This window comes from Neomonachus schauinslandi, chromosome 6 (genome assembly GCF_002201575.2).
Source record: "Neomonachus schauinslandi chromosome 6, ASM220157v2, whole genome shotgun sequence".
NCBI classification, from domain to species: domain Eukaryota; kingdom Metazoa; phylum Chordata; class Mammalia; order Carnivora; family Phocidae; genus Neomonachus; species Neomonachus schauinslandi.
Window position 1 is genome coordinate 105,370,281 of NC_058408.1, and position 22,927 is coordinate 105,393,207.

General features: G+C 48.4%; 2 protein-coding genes across 17 annotated transcripts in view; one reads left to right on the plus strand and one right to left on the minus strand.

Annotated features, from left to right (window-relative positions):
• The window catches only part of KCNMA1 (potassium calcium-activated channel subfamily M alpha 1), a 728,164-nt gene that overhangs the window by 604,450 nt on the left and 100,787 nt on the right, over positions 1–22,927 (minus strand). The window lies entirely within an intron of this gene.
• On the plus strand, positions 2,784–3,295 carry LOC110589199 (adenylate kinase isoenzyme 6-like). The gene has a single exon (XM_021699683.2). It carries the CDS (start codon positions 2,798–2,800, stop codon positions 3,293–3,295), a length of 498 nt encoding a protein of 165 aa, XP_021555358.1. The 5' UTR covers positions 2,784–2,797.

A 22,927-nucleotide genomic window follows, 5' to 3' on the forward strand; every position in this document is an offset into this window, starting at 1 on the left:
AAGAACTAGCCCAGATCCTTACAGACTTTTCCATCACAGCCCCTGAAGGTGAGAAGAGTGAACACCAACCTCCCACCTAGCAAGGGGAGCCTGGGTAGGAACCCGAGGCAAGCCTTCAGCAGGCAGGAAGCTTCTTCAAAGTTTTATGTTTTATCTTTTAAAATGTATGCATATTTGCATTTCTCCCGTGATAACTGTGATTGAATATTAAAGAATATATTTATTCCCAAACCTTCAAAAAGAACTGGTTCTCCAGGAAAGCATGCCATGTTTAGACAGAGGCTTCCAGCACTCCCCATGAGGCCCTGGGCTGTACTTGGAAAGCTGGGAAGGAAGTATGGATCCAGGAGACCTAGGTCCCCTGAGAATCCGTGACCATCTGTTCATTCATACCATCCACTCATTGATTCATCGCTCAGAGGAGCCCCAGGTAGCTGAGTCAGCAACTCTCAAGGCAATCACCTTCTCCACCTACTCATGAATCACTAACCTGCCGCCCCTTGCTACGTGCCTGGAAACAAAGCGGTAAGTGAAGTGGTACCTGGGCTGCAAGTTGCTCACCAGCAGGAACCAGTGCAAGTGAGGGGAGGGCAAACAGGGCAGGTTTGAACACCACTGAACACCCTGGGTCATTTGTTCATTTTCTTCATCAAATACTGCTGCATATTTGCCATGTGTAATGTGCAAGGCGCTGCAACCAGACAATGCCGGCACTCAGCCGTGAATCAGAGTTTTGCAAAGACCGAGGAGACAAAACTAATAGTCAAGAAACCCTAACAGAACATACAAACATTTAGTGCTTTAAGACAGGGTATGGGGGAGGAGGGTGCTGGGTAGAGGGGAGAGAGAGATTACTTCTAGTTTGGAGCATCCTGGAGGAGGAGGATTTGGCCCCAGGCTATGAAGAATTAATGGGACCTAAGAGTACACAGACCAGGAAGCAGAAAGGATAAAATGAACTACCTACCGCATGAGGCAGGGAGAGGGAGTAGTTAGGTGGGCTGGCACCCAGAGACATAAAGGGGAGGGAAGACAAGGAGGAAATATGGAGATTTCTGAACGCCAAGAAAAACATATTTGGGCTTTTGTTTTCCTTTGGCTAATTAGAAGCCACGAGAGAGTATTTGATGAGGAAAGTGAAATAATCGGCTAACATCTAGAACATTTAATTGGGCAGTCAGATGTATAACTAATCAGAAATGAGAGTCGTACGGCCAGCTGGAAGACTACTGCAGTGGTCCAAGCAAGCAGCAAAGGAAGCCTGAACTGGGCAAGAGGCAGTAGCAATGGAGAGGGGGAATGCATGCAAGCAATGACAGGGAGAATCATTAGCATCTGGCAACAGACTAGAAAAGGGGCAGGAAAAGCCAGTCCCGGAAACCACGGTCCCTGTCAAAAGACATATTCTTTCTCCTCTTAGAGAATGGTAGCATGGCTCCCCCAACCCTCTTTGGTGAATTTAACCCCACTGGCTCATGTGTAGAGCTAATTAGACTTCTGAAAGTTCTGAAACCATCGACAGTGAGCCTCCTCGGTCAGACCCTCACCATCAGGCCCATGCCTCATCCTGTTTCCTCTTATCCTCTCCACACCCAAGAGGTACAGCTCAAGGGAGCCCCACTCCTCTGGGTATGGTGAGAGCCAGGAAACCTGTCCTTTCAAGAACAGCCCAAAATCAGAAAGAATCTTCAGGGCACCCTGTCAGGGCTTCCTACACAGAAAGAAACCAAGGACACAGAGTTGCTATTCCCAGGTAGTGTGCACACGTGTGTGTGAGAGAGACAGAGACAGACAGACAGACACGGAGGGAAAGCTCTCAAATGCGGAGAGAGAGGAGCCAGAAAGAGAGAAGGAGGCAGTCTTTTGTCTGAAGCCTTCAGCTCAGTCCCAGGCTCAGAGCTCTCAGCCCCTCCCACCACCAACAGAGCTTAATTCCGGAGCAACAGGTCATTCATTCCAGATCCGTGTTTATTCTGCCCGTTCAGGATAAAGAGCACCACACTATTTCCCAAATGGGCTAAAGCAAGAAAACATTTGTTTCTACAATCCACAAAAAAAAAAATTTTTAAGAACAGAAAATGCATTGCAGCCTCAAAATTAATTTTTTTCATTCAAAAGGTAAATGGCTATATGGAAGACTACAGGGAAGTATATATCCTCGCAACTTAGTTTCACTCCCCGATGAATAGAAGAATGTCTGTTAGAAAGTAGGCACTGTTTTCTCACACCTTAAAATGTTCTATCAGCGTATACTGGAGAAAAGCAACACAGAGACTCTCGAGTATTTCCCTCTGAAATGAGGTCTGAGGGCCGAATCACGGAGCTCAGCGAACCCCGCCTGAGCAGCTCAGCATTCAACCGGCGCTGCCCCAGCCCAGAGCTGGACTGGCAATCATCCTGATAAAAATCTCCAGACTGGAACCAGAGCGCCAATATCAAGGGATTATCCCTGAACTGGCTGTTCTTTCCCGCAGGCGGGCTCCGAACCCCTGGCTGGCCAGAGCGCTAATCAGCCCTGTCCTGGCTTGCTAACCAGGCACCCACTAACTGCCTGGGGAAAAAATGCACAGGCGGAGACCGAGCTCTGGGATCTGAAGGGACCAGGCTTTCTCTTTCTCTCTCTGCATCCTCTAGGCTCCCTTTAGGGAAGGTAATGAAAAAAGACACTCTTTCTCACACACTTCTGGTGAGGTTGCATGAAAGCTGCATGACCTTTCTGGAAAGCAACTTGGCAATGTGTACAGAGAATCTTAAAAACATGCGCATTCTGATGCCCGGAGCCAGCGCGGTGAGGACCATGTTGCTTCCGAACATCCTGCTCACCGGTACACCAGGGGTTGGAAAAACCACGCTAGGCAAAGAACTTGCATCAAGATCAGGACTGAAATACATTAATGTGGGTGATTTAGCTCGAGAAGGGCAGTTGTATGATGGCTATGATGAAGAGTATGAATGCCCCATTTTAGATGAAGACAGAGTAGTTGATGAATTAGAAAACCAAATGAGCGAAGGTGGAGTTATTGTTGATTACCATGGTTGTGATTTCTTTCCTGAACACTGGTTTCATATAGTTTTTGTGCTGCAAGCAGATAACAGTGTATTGTACAAAAGACTTGAAACAAGGGGTTATAATGAAAAGAAACTAAAAGAAAATATTCAGTGTGAAATTTTTCAAGTTCTTTATGAAGAAGCATTAGCATCCTACAAGGAAGAAATAGTACATCAACTGCCCAGCAATAAACCAGAAGATCTAGAGGATAATATCAATCAGATATTGAAGTGGATTGAGCAGTAGATCAAGGATCATAGCTCCTGACTTATAAGACTGGCCACTTTACAACCACTCTTGGTATATTCCTGCCATAATGAATAAATTGTCCAGTTATCAGTAAAACTTTCTTATTAAGATTGTGCTGCAGGACTAGTAGATGGATAATCTAAAGGTTTATGTTTGGGCTTTTTTTCTCCACGAGAAAGCAAAACATTCTCAAGTATAGTATATATAATATCATTAAGGATTTAAAGTAAAAACTGTCATCTTAAATGCTTCAACTGCTGAAGAATAAATAAATCTGACCAAATGGGTGGCTATCTTCTAAGCTGGTTACAAAAGAAAATGAAGATGATCCCTTAAAATAAAACTTAGACTAAGGATTAAAAAAAAAAAAAAACATGCGCATTCTGGCCCAGCAAATTCCACTTCTAGGAGTCTGTCCTAAGGAAACAATCTGTGGTGTGAATAAAAGTGGACATATACAGACCTTAACTATAGCACAGCCTAAAACAGTGAAAAACTGGAAATAAGTTACACAACCAACAACAGGAAGATATTTTAACAGACTGCAGTGCATCTACTTGAGAAACTAACGTACATCATTAAAAAGCACATCTTTAGGGCGCCTGGATGACTCAGTCAGTTAAGTGTCTGACTCTTGGTTGCAGCTCAGGTCATGATCTCAGGGTTATGAGGTCAAGCCCTGGATCAGCTCCATGCTCAGTGAGGACTCTGCTTGAGATTCTTTCTCTTTCTCTCTGCCCCTCCCCTCGCTTGCTTGCTTGCTCTCTCTCTCTCTCTCTCAAATAATCTTTTTTAAAAAAGCATTTTCAACAAATTATTGATGAAATTGGAAAAGATCTCTATGTGCATGTAAATGCACAGAGAAAAGACTGATATGCAATATATCCAAATATTGACAGCAATCATCTCTGAGATGGAACAGTTGCTTTCATTTTTATACTTTCTAAAAATTGTAGTAAGATACACATAAAATGAAATTTACCATTGTAATGATGTTTAAGTGTACGGTTCTGTGGCATAATTAAGTCTATTCAAATTATTGTGCAACTATCATCACTTTCTGTCTCAAGCACTTTTTCATCTCCCTAAACTGATACCCTGCACCCACTAAACAGTCTCCCCACACCTCCCCAAATCTCCCCACGCCACCCCAGGCAGCCACGCTTCTCCCTTCTGTCTCTCTGAATGTGAATACTCTAGGGCTCTCATAAAAGTAGAACCATAATACAGTATTTTGTAACTGGCTTCTTTCGAGGAGCATAACATTGTCAAGGTTCATCCATGTTGTAGTGTGTGACAGAATTTCCCTCCTTTTAAAAGCTGAATAATAGGGGCGCCTGAGTGGCTCAGTCGGTTAAGCGGCTGCCTTCAGCTCAGGTCATGATCCCAGGCTCCTGGGATCGAGCCCCATGTCGGGCTCCCTGCTCGGTGGGAAGCCTGCTTCTCCCTCTCCCACTCCCCCTGCTTGTGTTCCCTCTCTCGCTGTCTCTCTCTGTCAAATAAATAAAATCTTTATTTAAAAAAAAGCTGAATAATAGGGGCACCTGGGTGGCTCAGCTGGTTAAGCATCTGACTCTTGGTTTCAGCTCAGGTCATGATCTCAGGGTCGTGAGATCAAGCCACGAGTCGGGTTCCACATTCAGCACAGAGTCTGCTTGAGATTCTCCCCCCCCCCCCGCCCCTCCCTCCACTCACTTAAAAGCTGAATAATAATATTCCAGTGTATGTTTATCCATTCTTCCGTCAGTGGCCACTTGGGATGAGTCCACCTTTTGGCTATTGTGAATAATGCTGCTATGAATATGGGTGTACAAATATCTGTTCAAGTCCTTGTTTTCACTTCTTTTTGGTATATATCCGATAGTGAAAGGGCAGGATCGTATGGTAATTTTTTGTGTAATCTTTCGAGCAACTGCCATACTGTTTTCCACAGCAGCTGCACCATTTTACATTCCCACCAGCAATGCACAAAGGTTCCACTTTCTCTACATCCCCCCACACTTGTTATTTTCTGGATTTTGGCTAATAGTCATTTTAATGGGTATACATTTATGTATTTTCAGAATTTCCTACCAGGAGCATGTGTTACGTTTATAATCAGAAAAACAACGTTGTTTTTTTAAACAGAGCTGGGGAAAGGCTCACACCCTCCCCCTGCCCTTAGCACAGCACGGTACCATCTCACGGTGCAACACACAGGTCTGGTCCTCTGTTCCATGAGTGCCCCCTGTCTCCCTCCCCAAGCTCTACGAGGTGAGAAAGAAACAGAAAGAAGAGATACGGGGCTCACAGAGTCCTGGAATACGATCCAAGTTCCACCACCTACCCGCTGTAAGCCCAGCAATTTCGCCTTTCTGTGCCTCCATTTTTCATCTGCTAACTGGGACTAATGATATCAACTCGTTATGGTTGTAAGGTCTTGCACTGTGCCTGCCATAAAGTAGGTGTTTGATCAGTGATGATCCCTATTCATTTCTGGAATTGCTCACAGCTCTGCCACAGGAACGAACACAGCATACCTATTAGTAAACACAACTTACTTGATTGAAACTCATCATTGTGAAGATCCCAATTTGATCATTTGTATCTCCCCTAGAAACCCCTATGGAGTACAATGTTTCACAAATATTAGTCCTGTTATTTGCTCCCCACAAAAGGGATTTAACAGTCAAATAAGTTTGGTAAATACAAACACAGCTATCTCCAAAAAGAGTGAAAGAATAATCACCATTTTAAAGGTCTGCAATAAAGAAACCTACTGACCACCGATACCTTTTTGGCAAAACACCTGTTAGCGTCCCGTGGAACTGATTCTGAGAGATGCTGCTTTGTGCCGCATCCCACGTACAGCCTTGAAACCTGGCTTCTCAAGGACATCCAGCCTTGGATTTCCCAATGCAGATGCCTGTGAGTATGTTAGGATTAAAATTTAGCAAGCATGAGAACCTGGAGCGCTTGTTAAACCAGAAAGGGCCAAACCGATACCAGCCTGTTTCTGATTGAGGAGATCCAAGGTAGGACCTGCATCTCTAACAAATCCTCAGGTGATGCTGCTGATCCAGGGACCCCACCTTTACAAACACTGAGGTAGACAGTAAAAAAACTCCCCACCTACAAGTTTAACACAGGACATAGATGAAATCTGTATATAGTTGACCCTTGAACAACGTGGGTTTGAACTGCATGGATCCACTTATACGCAGATTTTTCTATAGTAGAGTACTGTAAATGTATTTTTCTATTCCTTATGATTTTCTTAATAACATTTTCTTTTCCCTAGTTTACTTAATGGTAAGAATACAGTACAAATAATACATTATATGTTAAAAAAAAAAAAAGTTAGTAGGAAGGGAAAAATGAAGGGGGGAATCGGAGGGGGAGATGAACCATGAGAGACTATAGACTCTGAGAAACAAACTGAGGGTTCTAGAGGGGATGGGGGTGGGGAGATGGTTAGCCTGGTGATGGGTATTAAGGAGGGCACGTATTGAATGGAGCACTGGGAGTTATATGCAAACAATGAATCATAGAACACTACATCAAAAACTAAGGATGTGATGTGTGGTGATTAACATAATAAAATAAAATTTAAAAAAATTTTTAAAAAGAGGTTAGTGAAAATAGTTTCCCCCCCCCAAAAAAAATACATATAACTCAAAGTCGACTGTTAATCAACCATGTTAATCAACTGTTCATGTTATCAGTAAGCCTTCCGGTCAACAGTAGGCTATTAGTACTAAGTTTTGGGGAAGTCAAAAGTTATATGTGGATTTTTGGCTGTGGTGGAATTGGCATCCCAACCTTCATGTTGATCAAGGGTCAACTGCACTTCCGGCAACACCAAAGAAATCAAGTCTAACTCGGAACTTGAAATATCCATTCTCTTCCGGGGTAAGTTCTCAGAGGAAACATGTCATATTAGTTAGATAATCAGACTTTGGAATCAGAAAGAGCACATCTGCAAATCCCGGCTCCACAACCACCTGGAAAGAAGCATATACAAGTTACTAAAACCTTCTAAGATGTAGCTTCATCTTCTGGTTCACAGAATTTCTGATGCTGCAAGCCTGCATCCCAGCATGCAAGATACTAGCAAGAGTGCCTGGCACTTAGTAAGTGCTCAGTGAATACTGGTTGTTCTTTTCAATTCCTTTGTTATTTAACCACCTGATCTAGGAAGTAGCTCATCATCTGTGTGCTGTCAGGTGACACCTTAAAGTCAGTGGCTAGGGCAGATGCTGTTGTCCCTCCTTCTCCCACCTACCGCCCTGCACAATGTGCACTTGCTCTCTTTGTGGACCCCGTGGGCCCTCCCGCGCTTGCGGCACTGGGGCTGGACTCTTGCACACGGCCACTGCAAATATCTGCTACCACTGGTCATTGTCCTGGAGACAAACCAAGTGTGGGTCCCAGGTGTTCAAGGAGAGCAGCACCACACATAAATTCCAGGCCAAGCAAACAGGTTGGGAGGCGCTCAATTGCGTCCCCTACAAAATTCATATATTGAAGTCCAAACCCCCAGTACCTCATAAGGTGACCGTATGTGGTGACAGGGTCTTTAAAGAGGTGATTAAGTTAAAATGAGGTCATGAGACAGCAATATGACTGGTGCCCTCCGAAGAAGAGATTAGGATACAGCCAGGTACAGAGGGAACACCATAAGACAACGCCGGGATAAGGCGGCCAGCTACAAGCCAGGGAGAGAGGCTTCAGAAGGAACCAACTCTGCCGACACCCAGCCTCAGCCGTCCAGCCTCCAGAACTGTGGGACACTAAATGTCTGTTTTTTAAGCCCCCCCGGTGCGGGGTATTGTTATGGCAGCCAGAGCAAACAGATACACGGACCCACAGGGGCTGGCTACCCTCACCTCACATCCCAGCATCACGCCATGTGAGAGGGAGGCAGGCAGCCTCCTCAGACACCACGGCTGAGGTGAAGAGAGTGTGCAAGTCCTTAAACTTGGGGCTCTGGTTGCAACTGTTAGCCCTGTAGCTTGCTGGCCATGGGACAAGTCATTGGTACCCTTTGAACCTCTGTTTCTTCCTCTGTCTCTAATGAGGCTGCTCTAAGGCTTGAGGCAGTATGTCTGATCTAAGCCTTAGAGTCCAAGCCATGGTCGCACCCTTAACTCTCACCAGCAAAAATGCAGTAGCCCTCCTAACAGGCCCTTCTGCTTCTACTCCTGCCCTCACTTCCTGGCCTCACTGCTGCAAAATCAAGCTTTTAAAAATGTCCATCACCCCACATGCATGGCTACTGAAAGCCCTCTGATATGCTCCATCACACTGAGAAGGAAATCCAGACTTTACACCATTGCCCACCACACCCTACAAGAAATGGTCCCTGCCAGGCTCCCGTCATAGCACTTTACCCTCCCTGCCCCAAACTCTGTTCAGAGTGGCTTTTTTGCTATTTTGGAAACGAGCCAGCTTATTCCTACCTCAGGGGGTGCACACTAGCCGTTCCCACTGCCTGGAATGCTCTTCCCCCAAATTTCCGCCCACTTAGCTTCCTCTCAGGTGAAATGTCTCCTCCTCGGAGAGGCCTTCCTCCCCATCACAAAGAAACCTTCAGGAGCATCTCACACTGTTGTCTTCTTAGATGATAGCAACAACTTTGCTGCCTCCCTGAGAGCAAGCACCATGCCTGCTCCGGTCACTTCTGCTCCCCCAGCACTTGTCCAGCGCCTAGAAGGAGCTCCATCAATGTGGGCTGCCTACTTTGCAAACCATAGAGTGCTGCATACGTGTAGGAGAGTGTCACAAAGACCCAAAAGAGCCAGCCAAATAATTCAGAGAAAACAGGGTGGAGGAGGGGATGGGATGGGCAATTCAGGGTGAACATGGAGGGGCTCCAAGTGGTGATTTAAGAAATAAACCAAGCAACCCATTTTCTTAACTCTGAGGCTTGCAGGCCAGAGAAGCACAAACCGCACTGATGATTCATCTACTCTATTCGTGCTTTATCTGCTCCAACCAGCCACAGGAACCACATCAATTACAGGCGGCTACAGTCCTCCCGGAGCCAGGCAGCAAAAGCCCCTCCTCGAGGGTGGCCTGGGCTGAGTCACCCTCCTTGCCCTGGCCCTACTCCCCTCCTGCATCTGGGTCTTTCTCACTCCCGCGGCGGGCGGGCCTGTGATTCACAGATGGCCCATCACTCACAGTGCCAGCAGAGCATCACCCAAGCCTATCTTTAGAAGTTCCGCAGGCTGAAAAATCAATTTACCCGCCTGGCACCTGGGCCCGGAGCCTCCCCACAACCACCAGTGGCCGGGAGGCTGTGGCTTCTTCCCCCGGCCCGCCCTGGGGCATCAGGCCTTGCTCAAGGTCCAGAGGGCCTGGCGGAGCCACCTTGCAGACTTCTGAGCCCAAGGATATGCTGATCTGCCCTGAGAGGGAGGCCAGGCCTCGCCAGAAGCTACAGGCAAACACCAGAGCTTGGAAAGTACTGGCAAAGGGAAGCAAATCACTCTGTGTCCTGGCTGTCCAGCTGGCACATTCCCCAGGTGGTCATCCGATCCTAATCCACGTGTGGCCCCGTGAAAGCCGCTTGCCCAGGTGGTGTGAGCTCAGTCTCCTCAGAGACTGGACCAGAGGTGAGAGAACAGAACATGACTCCCCACTTCAGTAAAGACTCAAGAGGCAAATTCCAAATGCCTCCTCCCAGCCCACCCTGAGGCTTGCCACTTTCTGGAAATGACCACATGTGAATCCCAGAGGCTAAAGGGAACCCAGTGTTATGGGGTGTGGGGAAGAGATCACACCATCCAATTAGACCCTGACCCTATCAATCATGCCTTCTTTCTTTCTATAAAGACTCACTGAGGACCTGGCTCAGTGAGCAGCCTGGGTGATAGGGAAGCTGGGGAGTGAGGGCAGAGAAAAGGAGGCCTAGCCATGTTCCTGCCTTCTGCACCCATGAGCTCTCCATGCTCAGCCTGAGGTTTCCAGAGGGCTTCAGACCTTCTACCTCTTCACCCACATCTGGACACACTATCTTTACAGAAGCCAGGCGATGCAGCCTGTGTCTTCCAACAATGCAATCTAGGGCCTGCCCACCCCCACGTCTCCCCGTTCTTTTTTTCTTTTTTAAGATTTATCCATTTGTTTTAGAGAGAGCGTGTGCCTGTGAGAGCGGGGGAAAGGGCAGAGGGAGAGAATCTCAAGCAGACTCCCCGTTGAGCACGGAGCACAACGTGGGGCTCAATCTCATGACCCAGGGCTCCATCCCACGATCCATGAGATCATGACCTGAGCCAAAAGCAAGAGTCGGACACCGGACTGAGCCACCCAGGCAACCTCCCCATTATTTCTGACATACAGTGACACCCCAGCTGTCCTGAAGCAAATATAAACAGAGAGGGGGCTCCCACCCACTGGCTTCTAGTTGAGAAGTGAGAATGATCTGGAAGTATATAAGGACTCAAAAGCCATCCCTGAGAACTGGCAGAAACCTAAAACTGTGTTTGTTTCCTAAATGCAAAAAAGGGGTCCAAGCTTACGTCCCCATGGGAACCAGGCTGCTGTGGTAAGTAAGGGACTGTCCATGGCAAGGGCCACAACTCTGCCTGGCCAATCGTCACCATGAGGGGACCCAGGCCCACAAATGTCTGTCTGCAATCTTTTTCTTTTTTCCAAGAAAAGCTAGAAACCCAGTTTTGTTTTTTTTTAAATCCCAAACCTGCCATTTTATAAATGTAGTCAATTAATGCAAAAAAAAAAAAAAAGCACAAAATGAAACTTTGAAACCATGCAAACCAATCCAAGCACATTTGCAGACCACCAGTCTGTCCCCTCCGAAAGGGAGGCACAGTGACTGGATTCTGGGGAGCACGTTCAGAGGATTCCGTCCTTCTTGGCTTCTCCCCAGGGAGGACTTCCTGGCCTGCCCCTCAAATAGCAGCACCAGCCGGAGGGTGAGACTTGACCAACAAGCCCGGAAATTTGGCTCCCACCACTTTAAGGAGGGAACAGGTGAGTCAGGTGAGTCAGGTGTTCCCAGTCACGGGGATCGGAGATGGGGGGCGCACAGCCACAGGGCTCGCCCCCATAACAGCATCCACTCAAGGGTGAAGCATCTGGGGCCTGTCTTGTTTCCTTCTTGGCCCACGAAGGCAAGAGCAGATGGCAGCCCTGGAGCCCCCAACTGCTGGGAACCCAGCTCCATACACCTTGCGGGTGTCATTTCCCTAATCCTTGTCACTCACTCCTCTGCCTGCCAGGTCTCTTTCCTCCTCCTCCCTCTCACTCTAGGCTCATTCCTCTTCTTCCTGAAGATTCTGCTCAGGAGTCAGCTTCTCCAAAGAGCTGTCCCCTACGCAGGGCCACTCGCCAGCCCGCAGGTTCACCAGCCCCGGCACATCCCTCTCGGGGCGCTCAATATTCACGCATCTGGCTGGCCGCCTCACCAGCTAGGAGCTCCTCAAGGGGAGGGCTGGGTCATTCCATCCCGTGATCCCCGGCAGCAAGCACAGATATCTTGGAACAGAGAAGAAGTTCTGTGTCGAACTGAACCAAGCAGCGTTGTCAAGGGGCAAGTATTTTCTGAGCACGGATCCATGCCAGGCACCATGTAAGGAGCGCACAAGACCCCTGAGATGAATCCCATGCATCCAGGGGCTTCAGGGGATCACAATCATTTGGGGGTGACAGATGTTTAAGAAGCTCCATCAGAGGGACTCCCCCCAACTCCCCGTTATCCCCACCCACGGCCCCACTCCCAGCCTTTCTCCATTCCTGCCCTCCTGCCCCTCCACACATCTGCGCTTGCTGTTCCCTCCTCCCACAGCGCTCTGAACAGACACCTGCTCAAAGCTCACCTTCCATAAGAGCTTGTCCACCTGTGCCGTAGGAAAGCGCACCCTCCTCATCACTTCCTTCCCTTTACCCTCCTTTATTGGTCCTACTGCCCCATCACTATCTGACTTACCCTGCTTATTTAATGATCCTGTGTATGGTCTGCTCTACCCCTAGAACGTAACCCGAGAGAGCAGAGCCTGTGTCTGCTGCCTAGGACAGTGCCGGATGCACCAGGGGCTAAATGAATAAAATAAGACCCTACCCAACAGCATGGCACGAAGCCCTCTGAGCCCCCTACGTGCCCAAGAAGCAGCTGGGACCCCTGCTTCCTCCTCCTTTGCTATCGAAGTGAGCAGGACACCTGCAGAACTTTCCACTTCTCACACCTTATCACATTTCTGTGGCTCAGGTGCCGCAAAGCAGGGCAAGAACCCTCCCTGTGGAAATGTGAGAGGAGATGATGAGGGGGTGCCAGGTGAGGGGAGCTGAGGAGGGGTGAGCGGCGTGAGTGCACAGAGGTGGGAGTCCACGGAGGCGTGTTTGGGGAGTACATGTGTGTGAGCAAATGTGTCTGATTGGGGAGTGGAAGCGTGTGGGGCTGAGTGGGGGGCGGGGTGAGGGGTAAGAGTGTTTGCGGGGATGTGTAAAAGCAGGCGAGGGTGAGGGGAGGCGGGCACCCGTGTGTGGGTGCATGCAGGTGTGCCCCTGTGTGCATCTGCACGTATGTGAATGCGGGAAGAGTGTGTTGGTGGGAGAAGGTGTTGGTGCTTCCCCTCCCCGGGGCAAAGGCAGCGGAGAGGCAGAGACGGGGACCAGGTGGCCACTGCCCTTGGGTCTTCAGCAAGAATTCCTCCCTCTGCTGCCTGCTGCCTCGCCTAGAAGGACACGATGTCACTGGAACCCAGGCCTCCTCCATTAAAGGACCAGAAGGCAACTACAGACCAGCAACCAGGCACTTCAAGCAGCCCCTGGAAAACGGGGCCCCCACACCGAGCGTGGGTGCCTCAGGCCCCCCGGGGATGGCGTCAACCAGCGTCCCTCGGAAGGAGCCCAGGCTCCTTGTGATTTTGCACCCGGGCTGAACATATAGATCTGGATTCCCTGGAGGTTCTGGAAAGTGAGAGAGGCATTAGGGCAGTGTGGGTGCTTTTTCATTAACTACACGTCCTACGAGAATGTCTCAGCTCCTGGGAACAGCAAGCCTCGGAAGTGGGATGACCGGACGGTCTTTCTGCTGAGCTAGGGCTCCTGGAGCAAGAAGGCCTGTTCCCTGCCCACCCCATCCAGCAGGCTGTGAGACAAGAATGCAAACACCTGAGGAGTGTTCTCAGCCTCTCCTCTGCCCCCTACATGCTCTGACTCCTGCCTACCCCGCCGGTCACCTCTCCTCCCACCGTCCACCTTGCTCACTGCCTCCAAACATGGGCCTCCATCCATTTCTTCATCCGGCAAGAAGGTACTGAGCATCAGTACCTCCCAGGCATTCTTCTGGGCACCAGCGACACCGCAATCAGGGAAGTAGACAGTAAGCCACAGCAACAAAGCAAGGTATAAACCCAAGCTATGTTGGATGGTGAAAACTTCCCTGGAAGAGATAAAGCTGGGGAGGGAGGCAGGAGAGGGGGCAGTTAAACAGAGTAGCCAGGGGAAATCTCCAGCAGCCCAGTTCACTCCCTCCCCAGAGGCTTCACAGCTGCTATTTCCACATGCCCGAAGCACTGTTTCCCCGAGACGTTCCCCATGGTTTCCTTTTCCAGGCAGGTCAATCTCGATCCCCACAATGATCCCTTCCTTAGACACAACATCCCCTTGCATGTCCACCTATGTAAAACAGAGGCCCTTTCACGCTCCTACCACTCACTACCCCTCAGCCTGCTTCATATTCTTAAACCGCTTATCTGAAGTTAAATTCTCATTCATCTACTACGTTCCCGCCTGCCCCGTTGGAATATAAGGTCCAAAAAGAGAGAAGATTTGGGTCTGTGTCACCACTGTATCCCTAGTACCTAGAACAAATGCCCCACAGGCCACACAGGGCCCGAAATTCTGCCGTCCAGCTTTCCTTTTGGTTAAGCAATGCCCTCCCCAGGCACCTTTTCTTAAATCCTCCGGTGGGCTGGGTGGCAACACAGAAAGTCATGGATGCTAACGTGAACCCATCATTTCTCTCTCTGGGGACTGCTTACAAATCTCAGACAAAGCGTTGGCTTTGAGGGAGTGGGCTGAGGAGAAGGGAGAAAGCACAGGGCTACTTTCCAGAGCACAGGAGAGAAGGCGAGGAGACGGGCGTGTTGGCCCCAGCTCTGCCCCAGCTTCTGGGTAAGCTCGCTAAGCATCCATTCCTTCCTGACTTGCAGCTGAGAGGGAGCTTTGTGGTCACCTGAGGCCTGGGATTCCAGGGGCAGGGATGGATCAATGGGGAAAGGACACAAATTCAGCTGCCTCCCCAGTCTGCCACCAAGGACAACATGTTTGTGGTCTGGTCTCCCGGAAGGCTCTCCACAGGACGGTGACAGAAACAAAGTGGGGAAAAGCCAACAATGGTGAGAAGCCACGTGCCTTGTATTAATGCACACTCAGTGAAGATCATCTCCCCGTTGCTAAGCACCGGCTGTACACACACGGTTACTATTAGAAAGTTAATCATGGAAAATGCTGAGGTTTCTTTCCCCGGCCCGGCATCTCTCGGCTCCACGCTACAATTTCATCTTCCATATAATGTTACCGGACAGTGCCATTGGCTCCGTCCACTCCCTTGTCCCAGGCCTCTATGACCTTTCCGTTCCCTTCAAGCTGCATCTGCCACGTCAGCCCCGCAGACCTCGAAGATGCACCGGCCCTGGCCTGTGCCCGGCCCGAGACAGCACGCTGACATTTTCCATGAGGCCGCACCAGCTAGTGAAACGCTTAAGGGGGCGGAGATTAAGACAACTTGCTCCATCACCCAAGTTGCTTTAGGAAAAGGGAAAACATCACTAGCCCCACCCTGGCTGCGGACGCCACACCTACATCATCTCTACCCAGAGATCAAAGGCTGGAGCAAAAGCTGCTTCTCCATCCCCGCCTTGCAAAGCATGGACTGTTTCCCACCTCGCACTTTGTGAAAGCTCAGCAGAGAAGGAAGTCGTGTTCGAAGGCCAGCCTCATAAAAGGCTTAGTACCTACTTGTCAGTCAACACCCCAGTGAGCACATATTTGATTTTCTTGTTTTATGACTATTTGTGGGCACTGCTTCCCATTCCATTAGCCTGGATAATCGAGAGGAGACTGCAAAAGAGTATTACCATCCCAACCAAGGTTATTCAGTTCCCTCTTGCTGCCTCTCTAACCCAAAGACTGTTATTTTGGCTTTTATTAATAATAGCAAGAACAATAAATAACAAGCGTACTTATAAAGTACATTAATCCTGCTAGTACCTCAACAATAAAGGCCTTCCTCGGTGAAACACAAGAATGGAAAATATTTTCTAAGCCTCGAGCTAGGAATCTTCAGACAATGTGAGAGCTTTCTGCTTGGGGACACTAAAAATAAGCCAAACGACTTGTTGGAGGGTGTACAATGTGAAGTCTGGGACTAGCTTGGGTTGGGCTCCAAGCTCTACCAGCTGTGTGACCTTGGGCGAGTCACATGACCAGCAAATTTCCACATCACACAGGGACTAGAAAAGATTGAATGACAGGGTGCCCTTAAAAGGCTTGGCAAGGTATCCATGCATAGCAGCACTCCCTAAACATTAGCTCCTATTTTAATCCTTACTACTGATGATAATGATGTGTGCTCTTTGGTCCCCACACCAAACCAGCAATGGAGATGAGAATGGCGTGTCCTCCACTGTCCCTCAACCCATCTATGTGCAGCACCCAGGGCAGGCCCCTGGTCACCCCATACCACACAGTCCTCTGCTTCCGGCAGCCAGCTCAGCCCTCGCCCTCCCTCCCATCCTCAACTGAGAGGAAAGGGCACCGCCACTTTAAAGAGACAGCCTGCGAGTCATCCAAAAGACTTTCTCAAGGACTGCCCTGAGGGAAAGGCAGGGACTACAGCTTAGCCAGGGTGCCCAGTTTCCTGTGGGCATCACCTCTCCCAACAACCCTGGCCTTGGGAAGACATCTTTAAAGGCTCAGCTGCAGGAAATTCTTTCAAACTCCTCAGTCTAGTTATTTCCCCAAAGTCCAAGAGCTTTACTTCTCATTCATTTTCTCAGCAAACACTTACTGAGCATCTAGTGTGTGCTGGGCTCCGGGCTGGGCACTTGGGAGACAGTGGTGACCAAGACACCCAAGGTCCCCATCCCCAAGGGACTTACTGTGGGAGGCAGGCAGACAATGATCAAGTAAACAAAGAAAATAATTACAAATTGTGATAAGGGCTTTGACAGGAGCAAACGAGGTGTTAAAACAGAATAGCAAAATCACACACTACAAAATTTTACTTGCATGTTATGTTTACTGCATGTTTTTTCTCTCTCCTAAATAGAACTAAGCTCCTCACAAGCAGTGATTTATGTTTGTTCACTAGTATATGCTGTATACCTAGAAGGATGTGTATGGAAACACAATAAATATTTGCTGAGTAAGTGTTATTGGATAGTCAGGAAGGCTTTTCTGTCCCAGTGGCTTTAAGCTAAAACAAGACAGATGAGACAGGGCCAGCACACAAAAAGCAGGCAGAACAATGATCCTAGCCACAGAGGACAGCACATGCAAAGGCCCTGAGGTCGGGAGAGACTGCCATCTTTATGTCACCCTCATCCAAAAGCAACCTTCGAAAAGCCACAGGAGGTACTACCTTCCACCCAGCACATCTCTCTGAGCCTTGTCTCCTGTCTTCCCCTTACACATTCTTGCTCTCATCTGGTTTCCTCCGTTTCCTGGTGCCTTATGCCTGGTGGCAGCAAAATGCAAGGTTAGGGGCATGCACACTAGTGCCAGGAAGCCAGGATTTCAACCCCAGCTCTGCCACTTAATGCTTCACTGATTTGGGGCAGGTTATTTGACCTCTCTGGGCCTCCGTTCCATTATCTCTAAACCATGGATAACAGAGAACCAATTCTGAGAGCCGCTGTAAGCATTATACAAGTTATAAGATGTGAAGCTCTCAGCTAACTCCCTGACACACGGGAGGCACCCAATTAATGTGAGCATTATCATTGTCTATTTTTAGCATTGTCATCGTTATTATTAGAAGCCCCCCTCTACCTGGCCCCTTAGGAGAGGTAAACTGGGTAGGTGAAAGACACCCACCCCAGTACCTCATCCAGATTCCCAAACATCCAACCCCTCTTGCCTTGGGGATGGGTATCAGTCAGATGTGCCCAGCCCACATTCTCAAGCAATACCATGATTTCTGGGGACCCTAAGAGTACTCAAAGACCATGAACCATCCCAACTGGCTCCGTGGGGCCACCTCTAGCTCCTTGGCAAAGTAGGGGGATTCTGTGACCCACAGAGGGGATCTGCAACCATGCCTGAGATTTACATTTCCCCTAGCTGATAGTCTTCCCTCTATTTAACTTTGTAAAAAAACACCTGCAAATGTTTTGCCTTTTCAAATCACCTCTCCTCCCCCTCAACACCCCCCCCCCCAAATCCCAGTAGTTTCAAAATTGAGTAACTGTTGGGAACTGCAGTTAAAGATGCTAATTTAAACACACACGTCAGACAAGGCAAGCTGGGATCGTTTTCTTAGCAACAACCCCTCACCCACCCCTCCCAGCTGTCGCTGCCCAGGAGCAGGGCTCCAGCAAGCTGGCAGGGGAGCAGGACAGACAGGGGCAGAGTCTGGGCGGGGGGGGGCTGGCTTCGGGCCTGCTTCCGGCCTCTACACTCGGAGGATGACCTTCAAAGGTCCAAACTCTGCCCAGCTGCCAAGGGAACGAGAAAGAGGTCTCAGGGCAACCAACTGTTTAAGCAAACCCATTGGATCATATTTTGAACTTACAGAGCTTCTAGCACAGAGCGCTCTCATTTCCTTTAATAAACCCAAAACCTTCCCTCTGAGTAAGCTTCACACATTAAATAGCAGCACCTACTATCAAAGCACAGTAAGACTCCTTTCCTTGTCGTTCATATCATAAATGTGAGCATGGGTCCCCTAGAGGAGCAGTCACATCTCCAAGTGGCAGTGTAAAATGTCCCCTCCTTGGGGCACCTGGGTGGCTCAGTCGTTAAGTGTCTGCCTTCAAGCTCAGGTCATGATCCGGGGTCCTGGGATCGAGCCCTGCATCAGGACCCCTGCTCAGCGGGAAGACTGCTTCTCCCTCTCCCACTCCCCTTGCTTGTGTTCCTGCTCTCGCTATCTCTCCCTCCATCAAATAAATAAATAAAATCTTAAAATAAAATAAAATAATAAAATAATAAAATAAAATGTCCGCTCCTTCACACGGTCCTCCAGAATCCTCCTCCCCACCCTCAGATGGGGGTGATCCCCCGACTCTCTCAGCCTCTTCGATATCTCACTGATATAGCGAGTTTATGGTCAGGCTAGCACACATCTGTGTCCTCCAGTCCCCATCCCAGGACTGGCATATCTTTGAGCAGAGAATCCATGTCTTACTCAGCCTTGGATCTTGCCTCCTGCACTCAATGCCATAGGTAAACACACACACTATCTCCCAGAATGCCTGGCGCATAGTAGGTGCTTGATAAATAGTTATGGATTGTTAAGATGGATCACTTTATAAATGCAAGGGAAGAGCTGACCCAATTGAAGGAACAGTCAAGGAGGAACAGTAAAAAAGAAAGCAGTGGATACGTAAGAAAACAATAAAAGAGTTAAACAACAAAAGTGTTAAGTAAGACTATCCCCAGTTGGTCTCATTGGTAAATATGAGCTTTCTCATATGTTGGGTTTACTTAACATGGAGGTATATGAATCCTCATTTAAAAAACAAAGTCCAGGGTGCCTGGGTGGCTCAATCATTAAGCGTCTGCCTTCAGCTCAGGTCATGATCCCAGGGTCCTGGGATCGAGCCCCGCATCGGGCTCCCTGCTCCGCGGGAAGCCTGCTTCCTCCTCTCCCACTCCCCTTGCTTGTGTCCCCTCTCTCGCTGTTTCTCTCTCTGTCAAATAAATAAATAAAAAATCTTTAAAAAAAAAAAAAAAAACGAAGTCCAAAGCTAACACATAAGAAATGCAAGCCAGGTAACCCCTCCATGTGAGAGAAATTCCCTGGGTTTGGTGATGTGTAGGCCAGACGGTTTCAGAGGGGTATACTGTGTGCAGAAATGCTACTGAAAGAACATACATGGGGGACTTGTATCTCTAGTTAAGAAATTACGGAGATGTTCTGTTTCTTGATTTGGCTGCTGGTGACACGGGTAGGTTCAGTTTGCAGAGATGCACAGACTTTATGGTATGTTCATTTTTCTGTATCATAGTATAGTTCAATTAAAAAAGTAAAAAAGAAACAAGCAATATTTCCCCCATGGCAACTTATCTTCACTGCCCAAGTGAAGTCAATGCAAGAAAAGGATTTGCTTTACAAAAATTCACTCTGCAGAGAACTCAGCTGTTACCGCATACAAAGCAAGATAAGTCTCTAGTGCACAAAGGCAAGCAAGAGGGCTACTGGAGATGTCGAAGGGAGACGTGGAGTGTTTGAGTAATTAAACAGATGTGGAGAACTTTCCATCGGCATGACAAGAGGAGAAGCTTTGATGGAGTTTGCTCTTCATCCCCACGCCGACCAGACTCCAGAATCCAAATGTTGAGGAAGCCAAGAATGTGCAAACTATACTCTTTCAGAATAATAAGAAGGCTATTCCTTGCTCCTCTGGGAACCTTCAAATGTGTTGGAGTTTCGGACACTCTCAAGATGGCAGAGGAAACAGAGCCTGATTTCAGAAACTTCAACATGATGGTGTGTGTCACCGGTGTTCTGAGTTCTGAATGATTGACAGTCCTGTTGACCCGGCTCTAGAAGACAAAACAAAAATGCCGGGCACCCTGACACAGCTGTGGGCTGCTTATTTCGCTTTATTTAGGATGGCATCTAGGGACCGGGGGATCTGGGTCTAGTTGTCCACAAGCTACTCCCCACCCATTTGTTTTGTTTTGTTTTGTTGCAATTGACACCAGACCATAATGGACAACCAGAGCCACCCTGACGGTAAGAGAAGGCTCTGAGAAGTACCCTGAGAGTTAAGTAGGAGGCAGGAGAGGACACATTTCCTCCAGATCCTGTGGCCAAGGGCAGTCATGGATGACCTGCATGGACACGAGCTCCAGCCTCCCTCAGCACCATCACTGCCTGACTCGCTGACCCAGTCGATACCCACCATCAAGACCACAGTCCTGGGGCGCCTGGGTGGCTCAGTCGGTTAGGCGACTGCCTTCGGCTCAGGTCATGATCCTGGAGTCCCGGGATCGAGTCCCGCATCGGGCTCCCTGCTCAGCAGGGAGTCTGCTTCTCCCTCTGACCCTCCCCCCTCTCGTGCTCACTCTATCTCATTCTCTCTCTCAAATAAATAAATAAAAAATAAATTAAAAAATCTTAAAAAAAAAAAGACCACAGTCCTCAAATAAGGCTAGACGTGTTCACTCTCAGGAGGGCATGTTTTTCTTTGCACAATCCTGTCTAGAGGATCTTTAGCATGACTTCATTTTATGCCTACCTTATACAGGTTAAAATAAGATAAAATTAACATTTTCATGGCCTCGTGCAGTTTTAATCAATGTAATTCGACATTCATTTGTGGAGTACTAGTTGTGTTCCAGACACTCTTGTAGGTCCTTGGAATCAGATAATGAGAAGATGAAAACTGAGAACTCTCACCAGAAGAGAACACATCCCCAGCTCTGGCTATGCCCTCCCGGGTTGGAACTTGTTCTTTTGTGATGCCTTGAGGCTTCTTTACTGCACTTATGCTCATAACACCCAGAGAGGGCAGACTTAGAGACTCAGCAGTCGGTCAGTACCTTTATTGAAAGAAAATGACAGGCCCTACAAATGGTTTCTAGAAACCCTGACAACATATTCCCACCCTGGCTTCTGCTCCTCCTTCCATAAGCTGTGTAACATCAGCCAGAACACCCCCAACCACCTGCCATGCCCACACAGTTGGAGCCTGGGTTCCAGGGTGGATCAGGTGACTTTGGGCAAGTCAACCCCACTCCTGGGGTGCAGCTTGTTCATCTGTAAAAGGAAGGAACTGGAGTAGATCATCTTGATCTCTCTCCCAGGTTCAAGTATTCCCTAATGCCTTATGCATCCAGGTATATGGGAGCCGCCTTTTTCTATTTGTGAATGCAAGAGACAGCTCAACATCACCCTGTTCCTCTTTCATAGCATGGTCCCATTTTGTTCAGGTTCCTACCTCTTCTCTACACTGCCCTGGGCCTCAGGTAAGCTGGGCCCATTCCCTTGCCAGCTCCTAAGTCCTGTCTAGTCTATATCTAAAGGCATTCCTATTCCACTTGCCTCGTGGAGGGGAATTGGCCTATGGAACAGATGGAGAATTTCTTGGGAGCCTTCCAAGAAAGATTCCTCTATCAAGTCCTTACCGGAAGAGATGGTCCCACCATGCCTCTGGACATTGCCATGTCCGGATGCGATGCCTGGACCTGCTGCAGCCATTTTATAGCCACGAGAGGAACGAGATTTAGGATCAAGCTGTTACTAAGGACAGCAGGGTAGAGAAACAGGAGGAGCCAAGACCTCAGACATCACTCAGCCAGACGCATCCACCAGACAGCCCCCACCCCCATCCTAGCCATCTCTGTTCTACTTGCGGGAGATACACTTCCTTACAGCGTAAGCCAACTTGAGTCCATGTTTCCCATTACTTGCACCCCAAAGCATGCTAGTTACTGTAGTGGACCACCAATATGAAAAGATTGAAAATATTCTGAAACACACTTAACACTACAACTATACTCTACACAGCTGAATCTTCCTTTCAGGTCTAGGAAAATGCTCTAGGACACCATCTGGATGGAGGTTACCCTTTCAAATAAATCCCTGACATCTCTTCCATTTCTTCCTCATAAGCCAGTAGCATCCAGATATTTATACTTTGTAGTTGCTTGGTTTCCAGACAAATGCAAGTGGTCTGCACATTCCAACAAGAAACAGCACCGACTTGCCCTTCTCCATGGAAACAGTGAGCACAGCCATGAACTCAAGCACGAGAGCAGAAGAATCAAAATTGGCACCTTGAAGGCAGAATTATGTGTCGTGTTCGTGATTCAGAGCTTGCAAAGTGTTATTATTCATTTTGTTCTACCTGTGAATGAGTCCCAGATTTCTCAATCTGCTGACTAGCTGAGACAGATTTTAGCACAGTATCAGGGAGAGACATAGGTTCCCTCCTCTCTCTCTCTTTCTCTTTCTCTCTGTCTCCCTCTCCACCACCACCCCCCACCACCTCTCACCAAGGTAACAAAAAGAAATGATAATGAAAGTCAATGAGCATTACATGGTGCCACCATGTGCAATAAAAAACGCCTCCCATCTTACATTGTCATTTCCTTTTTAAACCCTCCAGGGGCATTGTGTGCAAATATAGTAAACAGCATAGAGGGAAATAATGCTGCACATACTTCTGGGAGCACGTCATGTCCCTTTAAGACAAGGCCCACTGTTCAGTTCCATTCTAGGCCAGAGCTCCGGTTTCAAGCCTGCGGCCCCCTTACTGCCTCATGCAGTATTAATATGGCCCTGGCATGCTCCCAAATTTGCATTGTAAACCATAATCTGGGCCAGCTCCCACAAGACAAACTGGTTTGGGGCTCCCTCTTCATCTCCCGGGAGGGGCCTCCGCCTCTCCAAGGCCCGGCCACCCCTTCTCCAGGGTCCCCCAACTTCAGCCTCAGCCAATGCAACAA

What these genes read in the sequence shown, in the direction of transcription:
- LOC110589199 (XM_021699683.2), top strand. Translation starts at nt 2,798, where the DNA reads ATGTTGCTTCCGAACATCCTGCTCACCGGTACACCAGGGGTTGGAAAA.